This window comes from Podarcis gaigeae (genome assembly GCF_964106915.1).
Source record: "Podarcis gaigeae genome assembly, chromosome: 3".
Classification (NCBI taxonomy): Eukaryota; Metazoa; Chordata; class Lepidosauria; order Squamata; family Lacertidae; genus Podarcis; species Podarcis gaigeae.
In genome coordinates, this window is record NC_139680.1 from 1,598,151 (window position 1) to 1,622,235 (window position 24,085).

General features: G+C 45.0%; 1 protein-coding gene across 4 annotated transcripts in view; it reads right to left on the minus strand.

Moving 5' to 3' along the window:
* The window catches only part of MEP1A (meprin A subunit alpha), a 35,621-nt gene that overhangs the window by 7,785 nt on the left and 3,751 nt on the right, over window positions 1-24,085 (minus strand). For all 4 annotated transcript variants that reach the window (XM_083730277.1, XM_083730276.1, XM_083730278.1 and 1 more), the window contains exons 2-11: window positions 23,994-24,018; window positions 23,847-23,894; window positions 22,826-22,866; window positions 22,653-22,728; window positions 21,601-21,718; window positions 18,615-18,790; window positions 16,199-16,420; window positions 15,897-16,034; window positions 12,795-13,010; window positions 8,132-8,605 (exon numbers count right to left, since the gene is read on the minus strand). In XM_083730277.1, coding sequence (XP_083586403.1) covers window positions 8,132-8,605; window positions 12,795-13,010; window positions 15,897-16,034; window positions 16,199-16,420; window positions 18,615-18,790; window positions 21,601-21,718; window positions 22,653-22,728; window positions 22,826-22,866; window positions 23,847-23,894; window positions 23,994-24,018 — 1,534 coding nt within the window. The remainder of the gene's footprint in view (window positions 1-8,131; window positions 8,606-12,794; window positions 13,011-15,896; window positions 16,035-16,198; window positions 16,421-18,614; window positions 18,791-21,600; window positions 21,719-22,652; window positions 22,729-22,825; window positions 22,867-23,846; window positions 23,895-23,993; window positions 24,019-24,085) is intronic.

The window sequence follows — 24,085 nt, forward strand, 5'->3', positions numbered from 1 at the left end:
TCCCGCCACGTAATTCAGAGTCAAATTTTGGGGATCCATCGATTCCAGAGTTAGACACAGATTGTCATAACTCTTGTCCAGAGAGCTGAGCAAAATGTACACTTTCAGCTCCTCTGAAAAGTTGACTTGTAACAGTCTCAGCTGGTTAAACACAGCCAGCATATCAGTTACATGCTTCCTGATACTATCCCCAGGACGTAACTTCATCTCAAACAAGCGTCTGGTGGTGTGTATCTTTGCCCCAGCAGAGGTTCTGTGGTGCACCCTTTCCAACGCTTGATAGGCCTCACATGCATTCTCCAGCCCCTCTACCAAAGGCAGCTGTGAGCCATCCAAGCTAAGCACAATAGCTCCCAGGGCTCTTTGATTTCTCCTCTGACAAGCATGAGCATTCTGTATGTCAGCCGCTGTAACTCCAGCCCCTGGTGTGGGTAGTGGGGGCCCCTGGACAGCCTCCCACAGCCCCTTCGCTACCAGCCATGCCTTCAGCCTCCTGCTGTATTCTTGCCAATTTTTGCCGTCCAATTTTTCAAAAGGGACGGAGTATGAATCGTGGCCTTCCGCCATGTTCTCCCAAGGTGCCCCAAGCCGTACTCACGTATCACCAGCTTTTCCAGCACCCGTCCATGGAGAAACGATTCCCAGCTGCTCTCAGCTCTCAGCTCTCAGCAACTCTTGCCTCTTAGAAGCAGGCAAAAACACAGAACGCAGACCTCCGCCTCCGGCCAGCTTCCCTGCCTCAGAACGCAGACTTCAAAGCATTCCAGCAGACCTCCAGCAACAGCTTTACAAGCGGTAATCAGTTCCATAACCTATTAGCTTAATTAGCTTAATTAGGCGTGACGAAGCTAATTGCTTTACGATCTCAATTAACTCTTTACAGCCGTCCAGTGCGCTTCCTCAGAGCTGCGGCGATTCTGCTCCTTTCCGTCACGCCTTGCAGAGTAAAACACAGCGGCAAAAGCTGTCGCTTAGCTTCAGACAAACACACCAAGAACTTGTTTGTCATTTACAGTCCTTTATTGCGACATTTCTCAGAAATACACTCCTGGACTTCTCGCAGCCATGGCAAACTGCTTCCTTCTCCCTCAACGACAAAGAGGAACAGAGAAATCTCCTCCCACCTTTGAATCCTGACGTCAGAATGTTGAGGCATCATCAGAACAACTTAACCCGTTAAGTTCTGAACTCCAACAGAAATTTGGCGGGCCTTCCGTTTGAGTGCCTTCCCTGTGACACCAGAAGCCAGCTCTCTTTCAAAAGGAAACACATGACAACCACCAACAGTTTTTCAAAGCAGAGCTGTCCTGCATTCCCATCTTCACAGGCTCATACCCTAAGGGTACCAGATTTTTTTCAATAAATCCGGGGACACTGTTCAATTTCCTGCTAAATAGATGGATTTTGTCAGGGGACTGATTTGTAATTCCGGGGACTGTGCCTGGGAAAGGGGGACGTCTGGCAACCTTATCATACGCCACTTAGCACTATCTTGAATTCCAGAGAGAGTTTTCTAGCTGGGAGAAAAAAATACCCTCCTTTGCTAAGCCCTTGTGTTGGTTTTAACTTTATCATGCTGCCTTGAGAAGAAATTTGGTGGGAAAGCTGCAGGAGATGAATCAGATGAAAGAACGAGTGAGGCTTATGGTATGAGAAAGAAAGAGTGCATAAAGGTTTTGAAAATCACATTTCCCGAGGTCCGCTTATTGAAGTATGGAATAGGTACAAAAATTTGTTAGAGTTTAAAACTCCATATTGGCTGTCGCCATTGGAGGTAATGAGTGTTAAGAAGATCAATATGAAGGGGAGTTGGATTACATATGAGAATTTAATCATAAAAGAAGGAAATAAATGGAAATTGAAACCATATGACGAAGTTAAAGAATATGTGTTTGATTGGTTACACTACTTCCAACTGAATGCGATGTTTAAAAAAGAGATGCTGGAAAGAGGTTTCCAACATGAAAAATCTAGATTTCAAAAAGAAATTGTGAATAATGATGTTAAAATTTTATCAAAATGTATAAATTACTACTTGAGTGGGATACTAAGGATGAAGAGGTTAAAGTTGCAATGATTCAGTGGGCCAAAGACTTTGGTTATAATATTCAATTTGATGATTGGATAAGATTGTGGAAAGAAAGAATGAAATTTACTGCATGTACTACAATAAAAGAAAATGTTATGAAAATGTTATATAGATGGTATGTTACACCAGTAAAACTTGGATAGATGTGCTGGTCCAGCAGGTGGAACTCATCGGGTGGGGCCACCAGACTCAGAAGGGACCTGTGGAATACCGGGTGAACCTTCAGGGTTGCGGGCAACCGGAGATGGAATGCCACAGGCGAGACCTGGTCCACGATAGGAAACGGGCTGGTGAAACGGGTGTCCAGCTTCCGCGAAGGTCGAAAGGGGTGGAGGTGGCGAGTGGAGAGCCATACCAGGTCACCAACATGGAGTTCCGGCCCCACCTGGCGGTGGCGGTCGGCCTGGGCCTTGTACGCCTCCTTGGCCTGGCGCAGTTGCTCCATCAATAGCTGTTGCTGGGACTGGAGCTCCTGAAGCCACTCCGTCACTGCAGGGACCGCGGATGCCAGCAGCACATCCGGAAAAAGCCGTGGATGATAACCGTAACTGGCCTGGAATGGGGTCTGCTGGGTGGACGCATTCACCGCGTTGTTGTAGATGAACTCCGCCAATGCTAGGTGGTCGACCCAGTCATCCTGCTGGTAGCTGCAGTAACACCGGAGGTACTGCTCCAGCACCGCGTTCGCCCATTCCGTCTGGCCATCGGTCTGTGGGTGGTAGGCTGATGAGAAACAGACCTCTGTCCCAAGGGTCTGGTGCAATGCTCGCCAGAACCGGGATGTGAACTGAACGCCCCGGTCGGACACCACACGCTCAGGTAGGCCATGCAAGCGGAAGACATGCTGAAGGTACAGCTGAGCGGTTTCCTTAGCTGAGGGTACGGATGGGCAGGGGGCACAGTGCACCATCTTAGTGAAATGGTCGGAGAAAACTAGAAGGCAGGTACAGCCACGAGACGGGGGTAAGTCCACTACAAAGTCCAGCGAAACCGTGTGCCAAGGACGTGGTGGAACTGGCAACGGCTGAAGTAGGCCAGGGGGTCGCCCGGTAGGGCCCCTGGCCCGCCGGCAGATATCACAACCAGCGACGTAGCGAGCCACGTCAGCCTTCAGTCGGGGCCACCAAAACTCACGGCTTACCAGATGGGTGGTCCGATACCGCCCAAAGTGTCCCGCTGCTGGGGCATCATGGGTCATCCGGAGAACCTCAGCCCGCAGTGGCCCTGGCGGGATGTACAGGCGACCGTGGTGCAGCAGAAGGCCCTGATGCAAGACCAGCCCTGGATACTGAGGGCATGACCCTTCGGCCAGTTCCCGGAGTCATTCCTGGGCCCAAGCGTCGACCCGCTGCTGTTCCCGCACCCGAGCCTGCACTGGCTCAGCCTCCTGGGTGGCCAGGAAAGCAGCCGGTGGTAGGATCGTGGTGGGTACTGCTTGCTGTACCGTGTCTGCATTGTCTTCAGGTTTCCGGGACAGGGCATCCGCCTTCTGGTTTTGGGAGCTAGGGATGTAGCGGATCTGGAACTGGAACCGGGAAAAGAACAACGCCCACTGGATCTGCCTTTGGTTCAGCTTGCGGGTGGTCTGGAGGTACTCCAGGTTCCGGTGGTCGGTTCTCACCTCCACCGGGTGTCGTGCCCCCTCAAGATGGTGGCACCAGACCTCAAAGGCCACCTTGATGGCCAGTAGTTCCCGCTCCCACACGGTATAGTTACGCTCCGCTGGAAGGAGCTGGCGGGAATAGAAGGCGCAGGGTAAGAGTGGTGCATCAGGTCCATACTGCTGAGACAAGACGGCACCGAGAACCGTACTGGAGGCGTCGGTCTCCACCACAAAGGGTCGAGAGGGGTCAGGATGTTGCAAGATCGACGCTCTCTGGAAACAGGCCTTCAACCCCTGAAACGCCTCCTCTGCCTCCTTGTCCCAGGAAAACAGCGTCTTGGGGCGCAGTAGCCGGGTCAACGGGGTGGTGCGATGAGCATAATCTGCAATGAAGGTCCGGTAGTAGTTGGCGAACCCCAGGAAACGCTGTAGGTCCTTGCGGTTCCGAGGTGCCGCCCATTCCCGAACCACTGCCACCTTCCCAGGATCCATCTGCACCCCATCTGGAGAGAGTCGGTGACCAAGGAAGTCCACTGACCGCTGATGGAACTCGCACTTGCTGAGCTTCACATACAGGCGGTGCTCCCGCAAGCGCTGCAGCACGGTCCGGACATGACCCTCCTGGCGAGCTGGGTCACGGGAGAAAACCAGAATGTCATCCAAGTACACCACCACGTACTTGTCTAGCAAGTCCTGGAACACGTGGTTGATGTACCGTTAGAACACAGCCAGCGGGCACGTTGCATAATCCGAAGGGCATAACCAGGTATTCGAACTGCCCGTACCAGGTCCCGAATGCTGTCTTCCACTCATCCCCGGCTCGAATCAGAATTAAATTGTAGGCCCCCTGGAGGTCTAGCTTGGTGAACACCTGCGCCCCTTGCACCCGCTCCAGCAACTCCGAAATAAGGGGCAAGGGGTACCGGTCTGGGATGGTAATTTTGTTCAGGGCCCGGTAATCATGGCAAAGGCGAAGCTCCCCACATTTCTTCTTAACAAAGAGCACTGGCGCAGCGGTGGGCGAGTTAGAAGGCCTAATGAAACCACGCTCCAGGTTCTTGCGCAGGAAGTCCTGCAAAGCTTTGCGCTCTGGCTCTGTTAAAGAGTATAAGCGACTCACCGGTAGGGGCGCTCCGGGCTGGAGGTCTATGCCGCAGTCAAAAGGCCGATGCGGCGGCAGCTGGTCTGCCCCCCGTTCCTCGAACACGTCTTGGTAGTCCCGGTACACGGCTGGGAGCGTGGGTGCTGCCTCCTCAGTGGGTGCGGCTGCTAGCATCTCGGACTGAGCATGGGAACATGGGTCTGGGAAGTGCACAGTCCGTTTGACCCAGTCAATCTGAACATTGTGAGCCTTCAGCCAGTCCATCCCGAGTACTAGGGGGAACCGGGGCATGGAGGCAATGTCCAAAGTTCGCACCTCCTGGTGCTGCTGGAGACACAGGACCAAGGGCTGGGTCTCCCGAGTGACAGCACCCGAACGCAGGAGCCGTCCGTCAATTGCCTCCACCTGTACCGGTTCTGGCTTGTTCTGAAGTGGCACCTGATGATGAGCGGCAAAGGCAGCATCCATTTAGGAGTGGGTTGCCCCCGAATCTACCAGAGCATGGGTAAGAATCCAGGGCCCACCTGGAGGGTAGAGACGCACCGGAACCATGAGATGTCACAATTCCACTGGCCCCTCTTGCATGGTTTGGGACCCCAGGTTGCTAGGGCCTTCAGCTACCGAGGTTGGCGGTTTTCCTGTGACTGGCATCTTCTCGGGACAGGATCAGGTGTAATGTCCACCCCTTCTCCGAGGGGGAGAGGCGAGGTCGCACAGCCCCGAGCTGCGTTGGCTCGTCCGGCAACTCGGCTATGGGCTTGGACCTGCTGGGAAGGACTGGAGCCAGGAGCCGGGGGTGCTGGCGGTCCCGGGCCTGGCGACGGTCCTCCAACCGATCGTCTATCTGCAGGCTCTGCTGAATAAGGGCTTCCAGCGTGGTGGGACGATCCATCATGGCCAACTGGTCCAGTATCTTGTCCGACAGTCCCTCAAGATACTGGTCCCGAAGTGCAGAGTCATTCCAAGACAAGTATTGCGCCAACAGCCGAAATTCCATGGTGTAGGCGGCCGCAGTGGACTTGCCCTGTTTCAAACGCCTAATTGCCCGGTTGGCTTGACTCTCCTTCTGGGGGTTGCCAAATGCGGCCTCCAAATGGCTGCAAAACTCCATATAGTCTGTCAGCAAGGGGGAGTCTTGCCTGAGCAGCGGCAATGCCCACTTGGCTGCCTGGTTCTTTAACAAACTGATCAAAAAGTACACCTTGGTGCGGTCGTCAGGGAAGTTCCGGGCTCGCCCCTGAATATACAACTTGGCCTGGGCGAGGAACATGGGAAAGCTGGCCGGGGCCCCATCAAATTTCTCTGGCAAGGCCACTGGGTAGTTACCTGGAGCTGGGGCGTTGGCCACAGGAGCCGGTAGGGCGTCCAACCGCTGCTGAAGTGCCGTAACCGCATCGCTGAGCTGCTGCACGGTGTGAGTCAAGGCCTGGTTCTCCTGGGCCAATGCCAACAGCACAGCTGCCTGGTTAGCCATGGCTTCTGGCTTTTCCCGAACGCACCCAAATGAAGGGGGAGTGCGGGTGTGCGGGAGCAAACTGTGCTGGTACAGGGGGGAGGTTACCATGGGGCGAGGTCCGGGACCTGAGTTGAGGGTCGGCAGACAGTCCTCCTCAGGTGAAGTGGGGTCCACAGCGAGAAGCCGGGCAAGGACAGGAACTCTGGGGGAACAGGACTGGATGCTGGCTGAAACAGCTCTTTAACGACGTTGCTCCCACAACCTGGGACTGGGCTGACTGGCCTTTATCTTCTCTGAGGCCAGGGGTGGTCCCGGCCCCCAGGAGACCCGCCTCTCCTGGCCTTAAGGCGAGCACTCCTGGGAGAAACCAGTTCCCTTCGCCTCTCTGCCCTGAGCCTCTGCAGTTCAGGAGAGGCTGAAGGGTTACTGGACCCAGGGGGAGACTCACCTGTAGGCACTGAGTCCTCAACCACCTCCGGGGCCAGAGTGGATTCACCTGGTGCCTGTTCCTGAGGATCCGGCACAGGTGCAGGCGCTTCAGAATCAAGGCCCTGCCCCAGTTCAGCCGGCCCTGGAGGCGGGGACTCCTGTGCAGGCTGGGATTCCTCCGGTTCAGCCTCTGAATCGGATTCCCAGGCCATCACAAAAGATGTATAAAATGAGTAATAAATGTTGGAAATGTCAGGAGAAAGAAGGAACATTCTATCATATGTGGTGGGAATGTAAAAAAATGAAAGGTTTCTGGGAAATGATTTATAATGAATTGAAAAAAATGTTGAAATATACCTTTGTTAAAAAACCAGAAACTTTTCTGTTAGGAATACTAGGAAATGACATAAAAAAGAAGGATGAGAAGTTGTTTTTATATGCAGTAACAGTGGCAAGAATTTTGGTGGCACAAAAATGGAAACAGGAAGAAATCCCAACGAAAGAAGAATGGAGAATGAAGTTGATGGAATACGCAGAATTAGACAAGCTAACGGGGAGAATTCGGAACCTGCGAGACCAGAGATTTACCGAGAACTGGAATAAATTTACAGAGTATATTAAGAATATATGTGAAGGTCAATTAACGTTTGTAGGTTTTCAAGAAGCTCTGTGATAATAATGGAAAGAAATATTGTTTTATAATAATTGTTAAGATTAATTTGGTTAAAAAAACAAAACAATATAGATGCAAGAAATGTGAATAATTGTGAAAACATGAAAATTTCCAGATAGACTGAAGGAAGTCTGAAAGTGGAAAGATTAGATTTGGATGTATAATTCAAATGGAATGTTTTTATTATTATTTATTGTTAAATTTGAAAATTTTATAAATAAAATTTTTTTAAAGAAAGAATGAGTGAGGCATTGCAGAGGGAAGCTCTGGCACCAAGAGCAGAATCTCAGCCCCTGCTAGCCCCTCATGGCTTCCTCCTTGCTGCTTATGCTACTTTTCCAACTGCCCCCTCAGAGCATGTCAAGAGGGACAAGAGGGAGGAGCAGCAGCAGCTCCCTCCTTTGATTTGCTATATTGCTTTCAGTTGCTTTATGTCCTTCAAATGTCATAGTATCATTATTACCTGAAGGTATCAATGTACCTTAAAGGAAGCATTTTACACCAAAGATTTGTTCCCGTTACAAACTGGTTTCTGTGACGGGTTTTTTTAAAATCACAGTTTATGCTTCATTCCCTGTCTCCCTGGATTGTTAAAGAGCAAATTCGCCCTTTGCTGAATTAACAGCACACAAATAAAGAATTTTACTCTCAGCATCTTCTGTGACATTTGCTTGTAATCTTGAGCAAAAGCTCTGGCATTTTGTATTCCAGCATCTCAGGGAGGCAAAAACATTGAACCACTCACTCCCCTCTTGCCTTATCAGGCAGAAGCTACCTACCTGGCAGAACCTGCGATTCATCTGTTGTGAAACTCCTCTCGATGGACCTCCTTTCCTTGATATTGGTATGCTGGTCTAGCACCTTGATTGTCACCTGCCTGTTCAGAGCTGGCCACTCGAGGACACCATCGTTTTCTCCACTAGCCAGGTGAAAAGAAATCCTTGTGTAGTTTGCCGAAGCAGAATCACTCTGGCCTCTGGGATACAATGTTATGCCAAAACCATAGCCTTCAGAGCTATAAAACCGGGGACTGAGCATGGCATAGTCTTCGGGGGCAGTTCTAAGAAGATGAGAGAAGTTGCGAATAAGCCAGACAGCACTGGGGCACCGCGTTTCACTCAGGGTGATGTCATCAATGAAAATTCCTCCAGATGAGTCATCGGGATTGCCTTTTAGGCCATGGAAGAGATACCTGAATTTTTTATTATTTTTCAGAGTCACATGGGCAATTTTCCAGTTATGGTCGCTGTCTCCTATGGGAAGTAAAGACAGACACTGTGACTTCTGTGTTGGCATATGAGAACGATGACCATGTTGGTGCTCATATCAGAGTCTTATGTGGAATTCTTCTTAAAAAAACAGAAACTAAACACCTGCACATTATAGCTGAAATTGGACAAAAGAGACTCCAGCCCCCCAAAATATGCAGAAGTGGAATGACCCAGAAATTATCTGAATCATTTATCCCTAAAACCTGCTGTATCTGCTGATAGCAAAATTGCCATTAATTGTAAAAGCATAACTTATTTCCTGAAACCCATTGCTGCTTGACTCCAGGTCTTAGTAATGCTGTATTAACCTAGAATAATTCACACATGTGCCACTAACAGAGGCAGTAAACTGATGAGAGGACAGCAGGAAGGAGCAGCTTGCCTCTGTGGCCAAATCTGATGCAGGGTTCTGTGCATTTTAGAACCCTGGGAAATCTGGTGAAACAGACACTTGCACAGTCTTCATAAAGGATGTTGCTCATATTTCCTACATCTTTTTCCTGTGCAGGAGATATTCGTGAGCGAGAATCTGCTCCAAAGATATGACCACCAAAGTCCTTGGCCATTGCAGTCACTGCCAAAATGATATAAAATCTTGCTGTGGTCTTAAAACAAGGTACACTGGTACCTTGGGTTACAGACGCTTCAGGTTATAGACGCTTTGGGTTACAAACTCCGCTAACCAGGAAGTGGTTGCTCCAGGTTAAGAACTTTGCCCCAGGATAAGAATGGAAATCGGGGGCCACTAGGGGCGCATCAGAAGATGGCTGACAATAACATCTCTTCAACCCACACAAGGTAATTTGTTTTTTTTTTTAAAAAAGAAAGACAAGAGAGAAAAGACAAAAAAGAAAGGAACAATACAATACAATATATAAACAATACAAAACACAACCTAAACACATTAAACTAAACACATTAAACTAAGCTAAACAAAACCCTAACCCACCCTAACCCTAAACAAAATAAAACAAAAACCATTAAAAAACATACATCACAGCTTTTCCAGCTCTATCTTTCATTCCCTTGTTTCCTCGATTTCCTCTCACCTCCCTTTTTGTATTCCACTTCTATTAATTGTTTCAGCAAATCCTTTCCATCTTTCTCTATTTTCTGTCATGTTATAAATATCTTAACATATTTTTTATCCTTATTTTCCATTAAAACTAAAATACTTATATATGCTTAACTCCTTATAACATTTCTGCTAAGACCATAAAATTTCTTTCCACCAATTTTCTATCACTCATTAATTTTACAGTATTTCTATATATAAACTTTAAATTCTCCAATCTTCTTCCACCATCTCCTCTCCCTGGTTTCGGAATTTGCCAGTCCTTTCCGTCAATTCCATATAGTCCATCAACCTGGAGATCTTATGTCTGAGGCTCTTAACTCTTTTCCAGGTCCCTTCTGCTGATCTTCTTCATATTCTTTAATGCCAAAGAGCAGGTCTCGGGAAGACTCCAACCTAACAACACTTTTATTCCTTCTGGACAGGTCAGCCAAATTTCCATAGTTGAAACTGAGGTCTATAAGATGTTTCATGACATGTTTCGAATTTCCTCCAAATCCAAAGGCCCCCAGAACTCCAATCTCCTCCAGACCCAAGTCCATGTCCCAAAAGTCAGTTGATCCCTGCATAGAGGGATCTTTCCAACTTTCCTTCTTCCGTCCAATCCTCAAAATCTGGCTTTTTCTAGATTCAATCATAGAAGGCCTCAACTTGTAATCCTCAGTTTGCTTCTGTAGGACTGAGGATCCCGCTTGTATTACTTTAGGCTCAACAACCACAGCTTTCTCTTTCTCCTCCCCAATTTGTCCTGCCAAAGTAGATTATTGTACCAAGTCCTGAATTATTTCTGTGTTGGTGCTCACTTCTTGTCTCCAATTGGTCACTTTTTGTTCCAAATTGTCAATTTTAAAAGACATGTCATCCATCTTCTTATGAAGCTGTTCCAGCGAATAACTTATCTTATATAATACCGTCACAATGGCTTCTCCTATCAACATTTTGAATGGTCCAAGGTCAATCTCTGGTTCTCACAATTTCTTATCTTGCAGCTGGAGATTCCCCAGTTACACTCTTGTAACAGTTTCAAAGGCTCCCTCTAGAGGGAAACAGTCTCCACTTGTATCAATCCTTTCAAACTCAACTCAAGCCATAAAAATAGTTTCAATTTCCAGTTACTTTTCCTCCTTTTTAAATGCAGAAGAGGACAATGGAAACAGTATCTTTCTCTTATTTAACTAGCTGTCAAATATGTCCTGTTCACAGTCAATGAACTCTCCCAAAACTTCACTCTTTCTGTCAGCCCTTTCCAGGTTCAGAACAGTGGTAATTTGGTTTTTCACTCTCTCCTGCAGGCTCGCTAAGTCCAAAATTTCCCCCCTCTTCTCCTGCTTCCAAGGGGGGTTTTGTAGTTTTAACCGATGGAAATTTAATCCTTTGCCAAAAGCTTTCAAAGACTTTAGCTTATAACGTCTTTGCTTCAATCTATTTACAAAAGGGGAAGGCGGACTTCCTGTTTAAGACCTTCCGCGTTTCGGTGCCAACTTAAGGTATTTAAAGATCCAATTTTTCGTTCTACTCACGGGTAGTTGTTTAAAATCCAATTGTCCACAGGAAAAAGTCAGCGCTCTCCGGCAACAGCAATGTGGATTCACTCCGTGAAAAAAGCAGTCACTTCGAAGCACCGCGCCACTCACCCCACGTTGCTCCGCATCCCCAAAACAGGGTTTCCCCGCGAGTAGGGGAGGCGCAGAGTGTGCCAGCCGAATCCCAAGTTCACAAGCTTCTCCCGCTTGTGATTTCAGAGGGTCTCCGCCTTCGCTGTGGCGGTTCAGACCCTGCTTTCCACGGAGCCAGCTCCTCCCGATCAGAGGGGCTCCGCCATTGCCGGAGGCGCCAACCCGGAAGTCCCCACACGAGGTAATTTGGAGACTGTGATGGGAGTAATAGCCTCCCTAACCCCCCCCAGGATTGGGGGGGGGGCTGCCCTTGCCTGCTGTGCCCTATACCACCCCTGAATTTGAGGGGATGGGGGCACTAGGAAGAATGCACTTCTGTGGATATCGGCACTCCTGGACGCTGCCTCTGATACGCGCCTCTAGCTGCAAGAACTTCAAAAGAAACGATTAGGATGAAGCGAATGCATATATTTCAAGGAAGGAGGGGGCGTAAAGACTGCTAACTGAAGAGATCTCTGATAAACAAGACGAGTCGGAAGAACAAGAATTAACCAGATGAAGACACACCAAGACTCGGTATGGCAAAAGGACTGGATGGGGGAGGGGGGAAAACTTTCCTTTCTTCCCTCTATGTGATTAAACAAGAATCCCCCCCCCACAAGTCAGAAATGTCGTTTGAAGGACTTAAGCTGTGGATTTATGTCTGTGTGGAGATAAACTTTCTAACCAAAGCATGCTTTAAGAAGAGCATGAAATGTATAAGGGCTTTGGAATGACGCAGTTAAAGATACCGTCGCCATATTGGGAAGTTCTGTCGGAGGACTTAAGTCTGGGAGGAGAAATAGAGCTGTTTTTATATTGTGGATGAAACTTCTCAGAGGGACTTAAGAATGACAGTTCTGTGATTAATGATGGAAAGAGCGATGTTATTTATGAATGTGATGATATATGGAAACCATCTCGATTTGAGGATTGGATGAACAGAAAATTCACACAGGATTATTATTGGTGTTTATCGGCTTAAGGAGATTATCAGAAGAGATCATAAAGAAAAAAGAGAAAATATATGAACAAGATGAGATGTGGAAACAGCAAGATAAGACTGGATAGAATTATGAACTTTGTTTGGACTGATTCGGACATTAACGCAGTAGCAAGAAGATGATCAGAATCCCCCTTCGGATCTTGAAATATGGGTCCCCTCAAGAAAATTTAAAATTCAGCTTTGTAATTCGGAATTTATGTGATGTGATTTGATTTGATTGGTCGGTTAATAAAAATTATTTAAAAAATAAATAAATAAAAGAATGGAAATCGCATGCCAGTGGCGCAGTGGCAGCAGGAGGCCCCATTAGCACGCCTCAGGTTATGAACCGTTTCAGGTTAAGAACGGACCTCTGGAACGAATTAAGTTCTTAACCCGAGATATCACTGTATGCTTAGAACACTCCAAAAATCTTTTACTGGTTTTCAATATTACCTTGAAATGTTTTGGCTTTAACCATCCTGCGGACTTCTCCGGTGCCGTCATCCTTGACCACCTGGATGAAAAGCCTGTCCCAGAGGCTTCCTGTCATTTTGAAGAAGAACTGGAGACACTGGTTTCTCCTCTTTGGGTACAGAATGCGGGATTCTAAAATCGCTGTTTCGCCTCTCTTCCCAAAACTGGTGTTAAAGTACATGAAATAGCCGGCATCTGTGGAGAAGAAGCTAGTGCTACTGAAGGCGTATCAAGCATGATTATGCATATGCTACCTCTTAGAACCACAGAATAATAGAACTGGAAGGGACCACAAGGATCATCTAGTCCAACAGGAATCATTTGCCCAACGTGGGGCTTGAACCAGCGACTCCGAGATTAAGAGTCTCATGCTCTACCCAATGAGCTACGTACAACCTGAATCACAATGTCTGTAATTTTTTATAACTTACAAATACTGAGAATTTTAGTTTTGCTGGGTTCCAAAAATTTGCTTCATGGTATTAAAATGGCTGAGCAGTCATTGGCTTTCCTAAGAGTCCTGGGTACTATGGCTCTTCGAGGGGCTAAGGGTCTCTGTTAGATTCTTCTTACCAAGCGAAGGCTTCCAAGACCCTCAATCACTTCAGTTATCAAACGGAATAGAATGAATATTGGCAAGTTATGTGTTTTTTCCTTCTTCTTAAATTGTATGCAATGAAGGCTGTTGCCCTAAAGCCAGCCAAGGGCTGTTTGATGTGAGAAAAGGGCTACTTTGCTGGCAGAGAGGCAGTGACTTGGCCCTGGTCCCACTTGCAGAGGGAACCAAACAGGTCAGGTGGCGGGGTGTTTGTGTGTGTTGAGGAATAGTAGAGGATCTACAGAATCCTCATCCCCCTGCCACTCCTGCTAAATGGTTCCTCAATCTTGCACCAGGGAAGATTCTGGAGCAGATCATTAAGCAAACAGTCTGTGAGCACCTAGAAAGGAATGCTGTGATCACCAATAGTCAGCATGGATTTCTGAAAAATAAGTCATGTCAGACTAACCTGATCTCGTTTTTTGACAGAATTACAAGCCTGGTAGATGAAGGGAACGCAGTAGATGTAGCCTACCTTGATTTCAGCAAGGCATTTGACAAGGTGCCCCATGATATTCTTGTAAAGAAGCTGGTAAAATGCGGTCTTGACTATGCTACCACTCAGTGGATTTGTAACTGGCTGACTGACCAAACCCAAAGGGTGCTCATCAATGGTTCCTCTTCATCCTGGAGAAGAGTGACTAGTGGGGTGCCACAGGGTTCTGTCTTGGGCCTGGTCTTATTCAACATATTTATCAATGTCTTGGATGATGGACTCAAGGGCATCCTGATCAAATGTGCAGATGACACCAAACTGGGAGGGGTGGCTAACACCCCAGAGGTCAGGATCACACTTCAAAACGACCTTGACAGATTAGAGAACTGGGCCAAAACAAACAAGATGAATTTTAACAGGGAGAAATGTAAAGTATTGCACTTGGGCAAAAAAAAATGAGAGGCACAAATACAAGATGGGTGACACCTGGCTTGAGAGCAGTTCATGTGAAAAGGATCTAGGAGTCTTGGTTGACCACAAACTTGACATGAGCCAACAGTGTGACGCAGCAGCTAAAAAAGCCAATGCAATTCTGGGCTGCATCAATAGGAGTATAGCATCTAGATCAAGGGAAGTACTGTAATAGTGCCACTGTATTCTGCTCTGGTCAGACCTCACCTGGAGTACTGTGTCCAGTTCTGGGCACCACAGTTCAAGAAGGACACTGACAAACTGGAACGTGTCCAGAGGAGGGCAACCAAAATGGTCAAAGGCCTGGAAACGATGCCTTATGAGGAACGGCTAAGGGAGCTGGGCATGTTTAGCCTGGAGAAGAGGAAGTTAAGGGGTGATATGATAGCCATGTTCAAATATATAAAAGGATGTCACATAGAGGAGGGAGAAAGGTTGTTTTCTACTGCTCCAGAGAAGCGGACACGGAGCAATGGATCCAAACTACAAGAAAGAAGATTCCACCTAAACATTAGGAAGAACTTCCTGACAGTAAGAGCTGTTTGACAGTGGAATTTGCTGCCAAGGAGTGTGGTGGAGTCTCCTTCTTTGGAGGTCTTTAAGCAGAGGCTTGACAACCATATGTCAGGAGTGCTCTGATGGTGTTTCCTGCTTGGCAGGGGGTTGGACTCGATGGCCCTTGTGGTCTCTTCCAACTCTATGATTCTATGAACTATTCCAAACCTCGAGCTGATGTGGTGAATTCTGACCTACTGGCTGCAATGTGAGGGGGCGAACTGGGAGACAGGTGAGTAAAGGCCCACCCCCCACCTCACCACTCGCAGGACTTAAGCCACTGGCTAGGCTCCAGAGGCGAAGTAGCCCCACAGATCTGAAGTTCAGTGAATTCTATCAAATGAAGGAGGCAGATGCTTCCCCGTTTTCCCTTCTCCAGTATCATCTAGTGCAACACTGGGGTCACCCAGAATGGAGTCCTCCTGCAAGACGGTTCTCTCCCTTGCATGTCTTTGGTGGAGTCAGGTTTCTGTCCTTTTATTCTTTTGCACACAGATTCTATGCAAAACAATAAATTGATGCAAATCTGGCATCAAGGAGTCCAATTCTTTCACTTGGGGGTTGAATGGGACACTCTGCTGCTGACACAAATGTGGTCCTTCTCCAACACCACAAAAACTTCATTGCATTAAAGCTGCCGGAGTCCAGCTCCTTTAGTGGCCTCGTTCAATGCCCTTTCACTTGAATGCTGAACACAACAAATCTAGGATCATAGAAGTGCAGAACTGGAAGCAATTGCTCCTGTTGCAAATGCTCCTTACGTTAGTTTTGCACACTTTAATTGACTAGTCTCAGACTATTCTTAGAAGTATAAAATGTAACTACTGGAACCGCTGTCTGGATTAAAGACTCATTTGGCATGTCTTCCACTTCACTTTGGGCCAAGATGATCGGAAGCTCATGAAAATGGCAAAGCCAAGAGTTGTGACAGACTTTCCACTGAGTCAAGAGGAGAAAACACAGTGATCAAGAAGCAAAGAACTGGTCCCATGAAAGAAGGAGGGGATTGTCCCCAGTTTACCTTTGCAGTGTCCAGAGAGGGTATGGTCTTGGCCACTCTTCTTACGAATCCAGTTGGTATCTCCACTGGTTTTCTCAACCAGACCACATATATCAGCTGACTCAAAATCACACTGGTCCCAAAGGGTGACAGTTCTCGCTGGGGCAGGAGTAAGGGGAGAGTAAAAATACAGAAAGAAATATTTAAAAACTAAAGAGAAGTGCCTTTCCCATTTACATTTAACAAAACCATTTAATCAGTTTTATTCAAAGGCAATGGATTCAGTTTCACTCTGCAAACTTCACTGTCTCATCATGACTTACTGCAGTTGTACATTTGATTGAGTCTTTCCAAGTCAGAAGCGCTGAAATCCAAGCGTTGGCCAATAATGTTATTAAATTCTGGTATTTTCGTAGTAATTGTTTTTAAGCTTTCATTTTTACTAAATGAAGATGGACCATAGTGCATGATGGACTCGTAATCATAAGGAGTATTCAAGTCTGTTATATCATCGTCATCCGCTTTCTTAAAGTTGTACTCTTGATCTGCATGCAGAATAAACACCACACAGTTACTTTCTGGAAGTGCTCGCAACTGACTTGATTATGGAACAGGATGCCATGATTTCATCAGGGCCATGGCTGCCACCTTCGACTCGTAACATGACTTGGGGGGGTCACCCTCTGAACAAATATGTGTAGAAAAATTATGACCTCAACTAATGTGTGCTAGTTAAGAGCATGAACTATGTTGCTAGAGTTAACAGTTTCAAATCTCTCATCAACCATCAACTCACTGCTGTTACCTCTTACGAGAAAGCCCTGTTTTTCAACTGCAGAGGAATATGCATGAAAATGTCACGCCAGAATGTTTAAAAAAGTGCACATGGCTTTAACAAGGAAAACATATAAACAGGAATCTAATACACATCAGCCTATATTTTTAACATGGTTGAGGGGTTTTCCAAATCTTCGTAAATTGCCCAAGAGTTTGGTTGTTTGTGGCAATGAACATTCAGTTACAAGTGGCCTTGGACTACTGAAGGGAGCCAAGCTTCTACTTCTACGAAGCTTGGCTCCCTTCAACAGTCCAGGGCCACTCGTAACTGAATGTTCAATGCCACAAACAACCAAACTCTTGGGCAATTTAGAAAGACCCTCCCACCACTGGGCATGCTCAAAAGGTCTGGGAATTTTGATTCCCCAAAGATCAATTCTATTGTCAAGGGACGAGACATTTCACCCTGCCCCCATGAACATTTGAGTCCAGTTCTTATAGAATCATAAAACAGCAGAGTTGGAAGGGACCTTGAGGGTCATCTAGTCCAACCCCCAGAAATGCAGGAGTCTCAGCTAAAGCATCCAGGACAGAGGGCCATCCAACCAAAGTTCTTTCTGATATTTAGTCAGAATCTCCTTCCTTGAAACTGGAAGCCATTGTTGGGTCCTACCCTCCAGAGCAGGAGAAAACAAGCCTTCATTTTGATCTATAATGTATGTTTCCTTGCACACCTTGCTCAAATACAAACCAGGTTTAAATGTCTGTCTCTTCAGGTAGAGGCATGGGGGGGGGGGGCTGAACCAAGCTATCTGTGACACAGTTGGTCAGTTAGTTAAATATTTTTATTTATTTACTTGATTTGCTTATTTTTTGCTGTAAGCCACCTAGAGTCCTGACAGGGAAAAAGGTTAGGTGTAAATAAACAATATTTTGAAACAGGGACAGCCAACATGGTGCCCTCCAGCTGCTGTGGGCTACAACTCCCATGGTGGCCAATAGCCAGGAATTAAAAATATGGATCACTTACTTTTCAATAATGATTCCAGGATAATGAAAAGTTGTCATTTTTAATTGTCACTAGCCAAGGCATGAATGTACTTTAATTAAGCTAAATGGGATTAATTGTGTTGCAAATGTCAGACTGTTCTTCTTGCTAATAATAATAATAATAATAATAATAATAATAATAATAATAATTGTATACCACTCTTCATCTGAAGATCCCAGGGCCATTCAATTTTGTTTTTAATTTAATTTTTGGTAATTGGTTATGGCTAATGACTAAACTTTAAAAAAACAATTGATCACGAAAGTAACAAATTAGTTCTTGAAAACATGTGCATCATACATATATAATAATCAGAGAATTGGGATTGTCTGTTGAGTAGTAGAAAGCCTGGTTTTGTGGGCATATAATGTGTGAATATTACAGTATATTTAGGGATATATGAAATTAAAGGCATTTACAAAATATTTAATATTGTATTTTTACATTGTTGTAACCCATCTTGGGTAATAATAATAATAATAATAATAATAATAATAATACCACTTAGGTAGGTGGACAATTGTAAAGCCATTTCAGTAGCTTCAAATTTCTTGACAATAAACCATTTCAATTGTTCTAACTCAGGCATAGGCCCTCCTGATGTTTTGGGACTACAACTCCCATGACCCCTAGCTGGCAGGACCAGTGGTCAGGGATGATGGGAGCTGTAGTCCCAAAAACATCGGGAGGGCCAAGTTTGCCTATGCTTGTTCTAACTGCTGAGCATACATATTCTCTTGAATAAATGTTCCGTATAAGGCAGAGGAATAATACATAGCACCAGAGGCGAGATCAGTCACCCATCTGTTCTCCCAAGTCCTTCCCCCCATTTCCCCTGGCATCCGCAGGAGGAGAAACAAGGCAGCTGCAATGTCCACATCCCAACTCATTTCAAGGGCCTGAACACCAACCTGGAAGCACGTGATCCCACCAGATCTCGACATAATCATCTCGGTCTGCCCGTGTCTGCTCATGGATACGTCCCAAAGCATGTAAGATCTCATGAGATATGATGCCTTTGGTGTCACATCCTGCACCAACAGAAAGGTTCTGGCCTCCTTTTACATCTCCAATTTTAGACCAACATCTGAAAAACGCAAATGAAAAGTAAAGGTGCTTGACATGGATAAACTTTCAGCTTTTCATTTGGGACAACACTCTTTATATGTGGAAACCAATAACAATTTGTAACTATTTTTGACTACACCTTTTAAATTAATTTTAATTATTCCTTTGCCTTTCCGTTCCCTTTTCTTTTTGTATTCAGCATTCATAGGGCCAAACTGCATGTAAAATACAGTTTTTAAAAGAAAAGAAAACAAAATAAGTAGTGATGGGCTGTATCAAGGCCAGTTCCTGTCATCTGGTTTTGTTGAATCATAGAATTGTAGGGCAGGACATGGGTTCCAGGGTCATCTAGACCAACCCCCTGCAATACAGATGCAGTAGCTCAATAACCTCTGACATGCGGAGCCCTGTTTGGCCGGATCCAGCAGCCAGACTCTTCCCATGCTCCTTTTTCCTCTGGACCACACTTCCTCCCACCATCCGCACGTCCCCTTCATAGCAAAGTCTCTGAAGAGGTGGAGAGTCCTCTTTATGCAAACTCACTCTCTGGCCCTCCTTCTGCCTCTGCCCTTTTATCATTCCTCTCCATCTTTCTTTTTCCATGAGGCTGTGAGCGCACAAGATCTGCCCCACCCCCAACACATTCACCTTATCTGCACAACTAGAATGGTGATGATACAGCTGGAAATCCTCATTCCCCACAAGGCTAGAGGCAGAGGAGGGAGGACCAAACCAGGTTCAGGAAGAGGCTTTTTTGTTGTGTTCTGGTGAGGCGTCTCAGGGATCAAGCCAGCATGACCAACCAAAGCACAGCTACCTTTCAGATTTCGCACTTCTCCAAATTTTGGGATGCCCTTCACCAGACAGAAAATGCTTTTGTATATTAGGGGGAAGAGCACACAAAAAAGCAAATACGAGTGAAAATATCATTCAAGCAGCTTTATAGTGGGGGCTGGGGGGGAGCTGCTTGCAAAAGTGCCTCTATTAGACAAAGTTACATACAAAAAGTGTACAAATTTTCATGCAACTTTAACAAACAAACAACCTCGCTGCTGAAGTTAGATAAATTGAGAGAAAATGAAATTCACAGGTGGCCTTTGAAGGAATGGCTGCTTCTTGAGAACACAGACATCTTAGATCTTGAAGGTTATGACAATGTATTCGGGTGGCATGCATACTTGTGGTACGGCAAGGTTAAAGCACATAAGGCATTCAAAAACCATATTGTCAGGAAAGCACTGTTCAATGTATGGATAAGATATAATGACTTTTTAGAGAGTAAAACCCCAAGGTGGTTATCACCCATGGAAGCAAAAGCTTTGAAAAAACTTAATATGGGGGCCAAATGGCCAAAATACTGGGAAATATTAGAACAGGAAGGTGACAAGCTGAAATTGAAGAGTTATGAGAAGCTTAAAGAGAAGGTGTGAGACTGGTTACATTACTTTCAAATAAGAGAGGTTTACAACTTAGATAAAAAAATTGGTTTCCAGGTGGAAAAATCAAAATTAGAAACAGAATAGTTAGAATCCAATGCTAAGATATTATCAAGAATGTACAATCTGCTGTTGAAATGGAACACTGAGGAAGAAACGGTAAAATCTGCTATGATTAAATGGGCACAAGATATAGGATATAATATTATGTTTGCTGATTGGGAGCAGTTGTGGACCACTGGGATTAAATTTACGGCATGCAATGCCCTAAGAGAGAATATTATGAAAATGATGTACAGGTGGTACATGACCCCAGTCAAGCTTGCAAAAATCTATCATTTGCCTGATAATAAATGTTGGAAATGTAAAGAAACTGAAGGTACATTCTTTCACCTTTGGTGGACGTGTCCAAAGATTAAGGCTTTCTGGGAGATGATATATAATGAAATGAAAAAGGTATTTAAATTCTCCTGGGCATAGTTGGCCAATTGGTGCCAAAGAAGGATAGAACTTTCTTTATGTACGCTACAGCAGCAGCAAGAATACTCATCGCAAAGCATTGGAAGACACAAGATTTACCCACCCTGGAAGAATGGCAGATGCAAGTAATAGACTACATGGAAATGGCGGAAATGACTGGCAGAATCCGAGGCCAGGGAGAAGAGTTGGTGGAAGAAGATTGGAGGAACTTTAAAATTTATTTACAGAAACATTGTAAAATTTCTGAATGTTGATGACATTGAAATGAAATGAAGGGGTTCTAGCAACAAAGTAAAATGTAAGATTGGATTGATAATAGATGAAAATTTGAAGCTATAATATGTGAGGAAAAACAATTAAGGATAAACTAATAGGATATGAATTTGCTGAACCAATTTTAAAAGGGATACAAAAAAGGAAGGAAGTCAGGAAAATAAGTTAATCAAAGATGAAAAATTAAAAAAGAGGGATTTTTGTTTTTCTGTGTGCTTTTTTACTTTTTCCTTTTTATGTTAAATGTTTGTATTTTTGTATTTTGTAACTTTGTATTTTTGTGTTTTTATATTTTTCTTGTGTTTTTTCTTTTTTTTGTTTGTTGTTCTGGAATTTCTTTATTGTTAAAACTTAATAAAACATTATTATATAAAAAAAATGAAATTCACAGGTTGCCTATCTCTACAAGATTGTCCAAACAAGAGAGTACTTGAGCAATGATTCACAGCCAAGATTTCATAAGCTTCCATCGCTTTGGAAGAAACTAGAACAATGTGATTCACTGCCCCTTACCTAAATGTCTCTGGAAAATGAGGTGACCATTCTGTGGTTTTATGGCAGTGCAACCTTTGAATAAATGTATTTTTAATTTTAAAAATTAAAAAAGAAAAACCCCAAGCACCAATGTGTTTTTACTTACCCTTTTAACTTCTGAAATATTATATACGACTGCTCCCCATTATATGGTTTGAAATCCACACAGGATTTTAACTGGAATCCTTCAAGCGTTCTAAGAATTACCCCTTTGGCATTCAGATCTTTAAAAAAAAGCAGTTCATGAGAAATCAGTTTTGCCACTATCAATCAATCAATCAGTCAATCAATCAATCAATCAATCAATCATTTTTATTGTTTATAGCCAATGGCCATCACAATACAATATGAGCACAAATCACACAGGTACAAAACAAAAGACATTACATGCACCAGACCAGGACAAATCTACACTAGCTTTATCTTTCTGAAAACTGAGAGGAATGGCCTTAGCTCAGGAGCAGGGCATGTGCTTGGAATGCAGAAGGTCCGAGGCCCAACCCCAAGTGGCATCCCCAGGTGGGGATGAGGCCCACTGCCTGAAAGCTGGGGGAGCCATTGCTGCCACTCAGTGTGCAATACTGAGCTCAATGGACCTGCCTAGGACAGGGGTCGGCAAGGTTTACCTTGCCTGAGATGGATCGGTCCCATGGAGATCCCTCCGTGGACTGGATCGTGCTGGATCGCATGCACGCACGCACAAGCGAATGTGCCTGTGATTTCTGGCGCTGCAGAAGTGAGTCCCCACTGCACCAGTTTAGCGCAGCGGGCAGCTCGGTTCTGGGGTGGCTTGTGGGCCGGTTAAACGGCCTCCATGGGCTGCTTCCTGCCCATGGGCTGCACGTTGCCGATCCCTGGCCTAGGATGCAAGACAGCTCCCCATGTTCCTATGATTACTGCAGCTTAAAGAGGGACATCAGATTACCTTTACGTAAAAGGCAGGGAATTGTTCAGAGGAACTGAGGAAGGCTGGGTTATTTATTTGTGCAGGTACAGGGATCTTCTGAGTCATAGAATAAAGGGATTATAGTGTTGGAAAGGACCCCAAGAGTCATCTAGTCCACCCCCCTGTGCAACGTAGGAGGCACAGCTACAGGAATCACAACAGGATCAGATTTTAACCTCGGCAGTATTGTAGTGATACAAAGGTTGTATTACCAAGGCTGTCACCCAGAATGAATGGAATAGGGAACTGCCATCGGTAAGCCTCATCTTTGATCGCACTACGGCTTCTCTATTGAAAATGGAGAAAGGTTAAGATTAGATGCTTTACCTTTGGGCACACAAATAAGAAGAAAAAATGTATGACCTAAAACAACAACAACACTTACAGGCAGTACAATATCCCCCTGGAAGAGGGTGAGTCCAGCAGCTAGAAGAAAATAAAAAAAGATGGCATAATCAAAATGCAAAAGATGATTCTTCAGATATTTAAAATAATGTGTGCACTCTTTGAATATGCTTACTATAAAGACTCACAACATGACTAACAATTCTATTCAAAGCGCACCAAACTAATATCTGCAACATGGCAGAAGGGAAAGGAGAATGTTAGCCGCTTTGAGACTCCTTAAAGGGAGTGAAAGGCGGGATATCAAATCCAAACTCTTCTTCTTCATCATCATATGTGTTTAGCAACACCACTCTAAATTCACTTATGGCTTCTAACGGGGCCTCTCCTCCTTCCTAGACAACCTTCCCTGCCAGGTCCTGACTGCTTCGCATTTCCTTCCAAAAAGAAAGTCTTAACTGGAAATGCCATTTCTGTGCGTGTTCATAATCTTCATTTCCTACTCAGAGTACCACTCTTCCTTTCAAAGGTAAGTGGTTTTGCTTTGTTTTGTTTTGATTTTGCTTAAGAAGGGGGCGTGGGAAACACACACACACACACACACATACACACACACAACTTTTGTTGAAAAGCTCAAAAATATTTGAAGTTTTTTTTAAACTTGGGAGAAAAGAAACACATTCAGAGGAGAGCTGAAAGGAGTTAACCCACGGCTAAAAGAAAATGTCCACTAGGTAAACTTCTTGAATTCTGTTGATTTGGGTTCTTTTCAAAGTTTTATCCGAACAGTTAAATTATCTCTTGGCCAGCAAGAACATTTATCCAAGGGGCAGGGAGAGAATACGGTTTCAACTCTTGGATCTTGGGAGTGTTACCCCAACACACACATCAAACTGCACACCACAAACCCACAACACCATAAAATGCAATGTTCTTGATGCCAAAGAAAGGAGCTGAGTAAAGTGCCAAAATGTTCATAGAGCCCACTTTATTTGAAAAAGAAAAGTTTTTTGGGTTGGGAGTATGTTTATCCAAGTGTTAACTGTCTCACTGCAACCCACCTGAATTTATTTCAGGGATGTCCTTTCTCAGTTCACCAGCATCAGCATCTAATCAATACAAGCAATAATATTAAGTTTCAGACACAAAGAGAAAACGAAATAAAAAATGTTTTACTTTGATCGTCTTAATGAGTTCCAGCACCTTACCATCATCCGGTAGTAAGCGGTCGACCTAAAAAAGAAGGAAAATTATTCCTTGTGTTTAGCAATCACCGAAAGAGGCAACAAAGAGGGAGGAG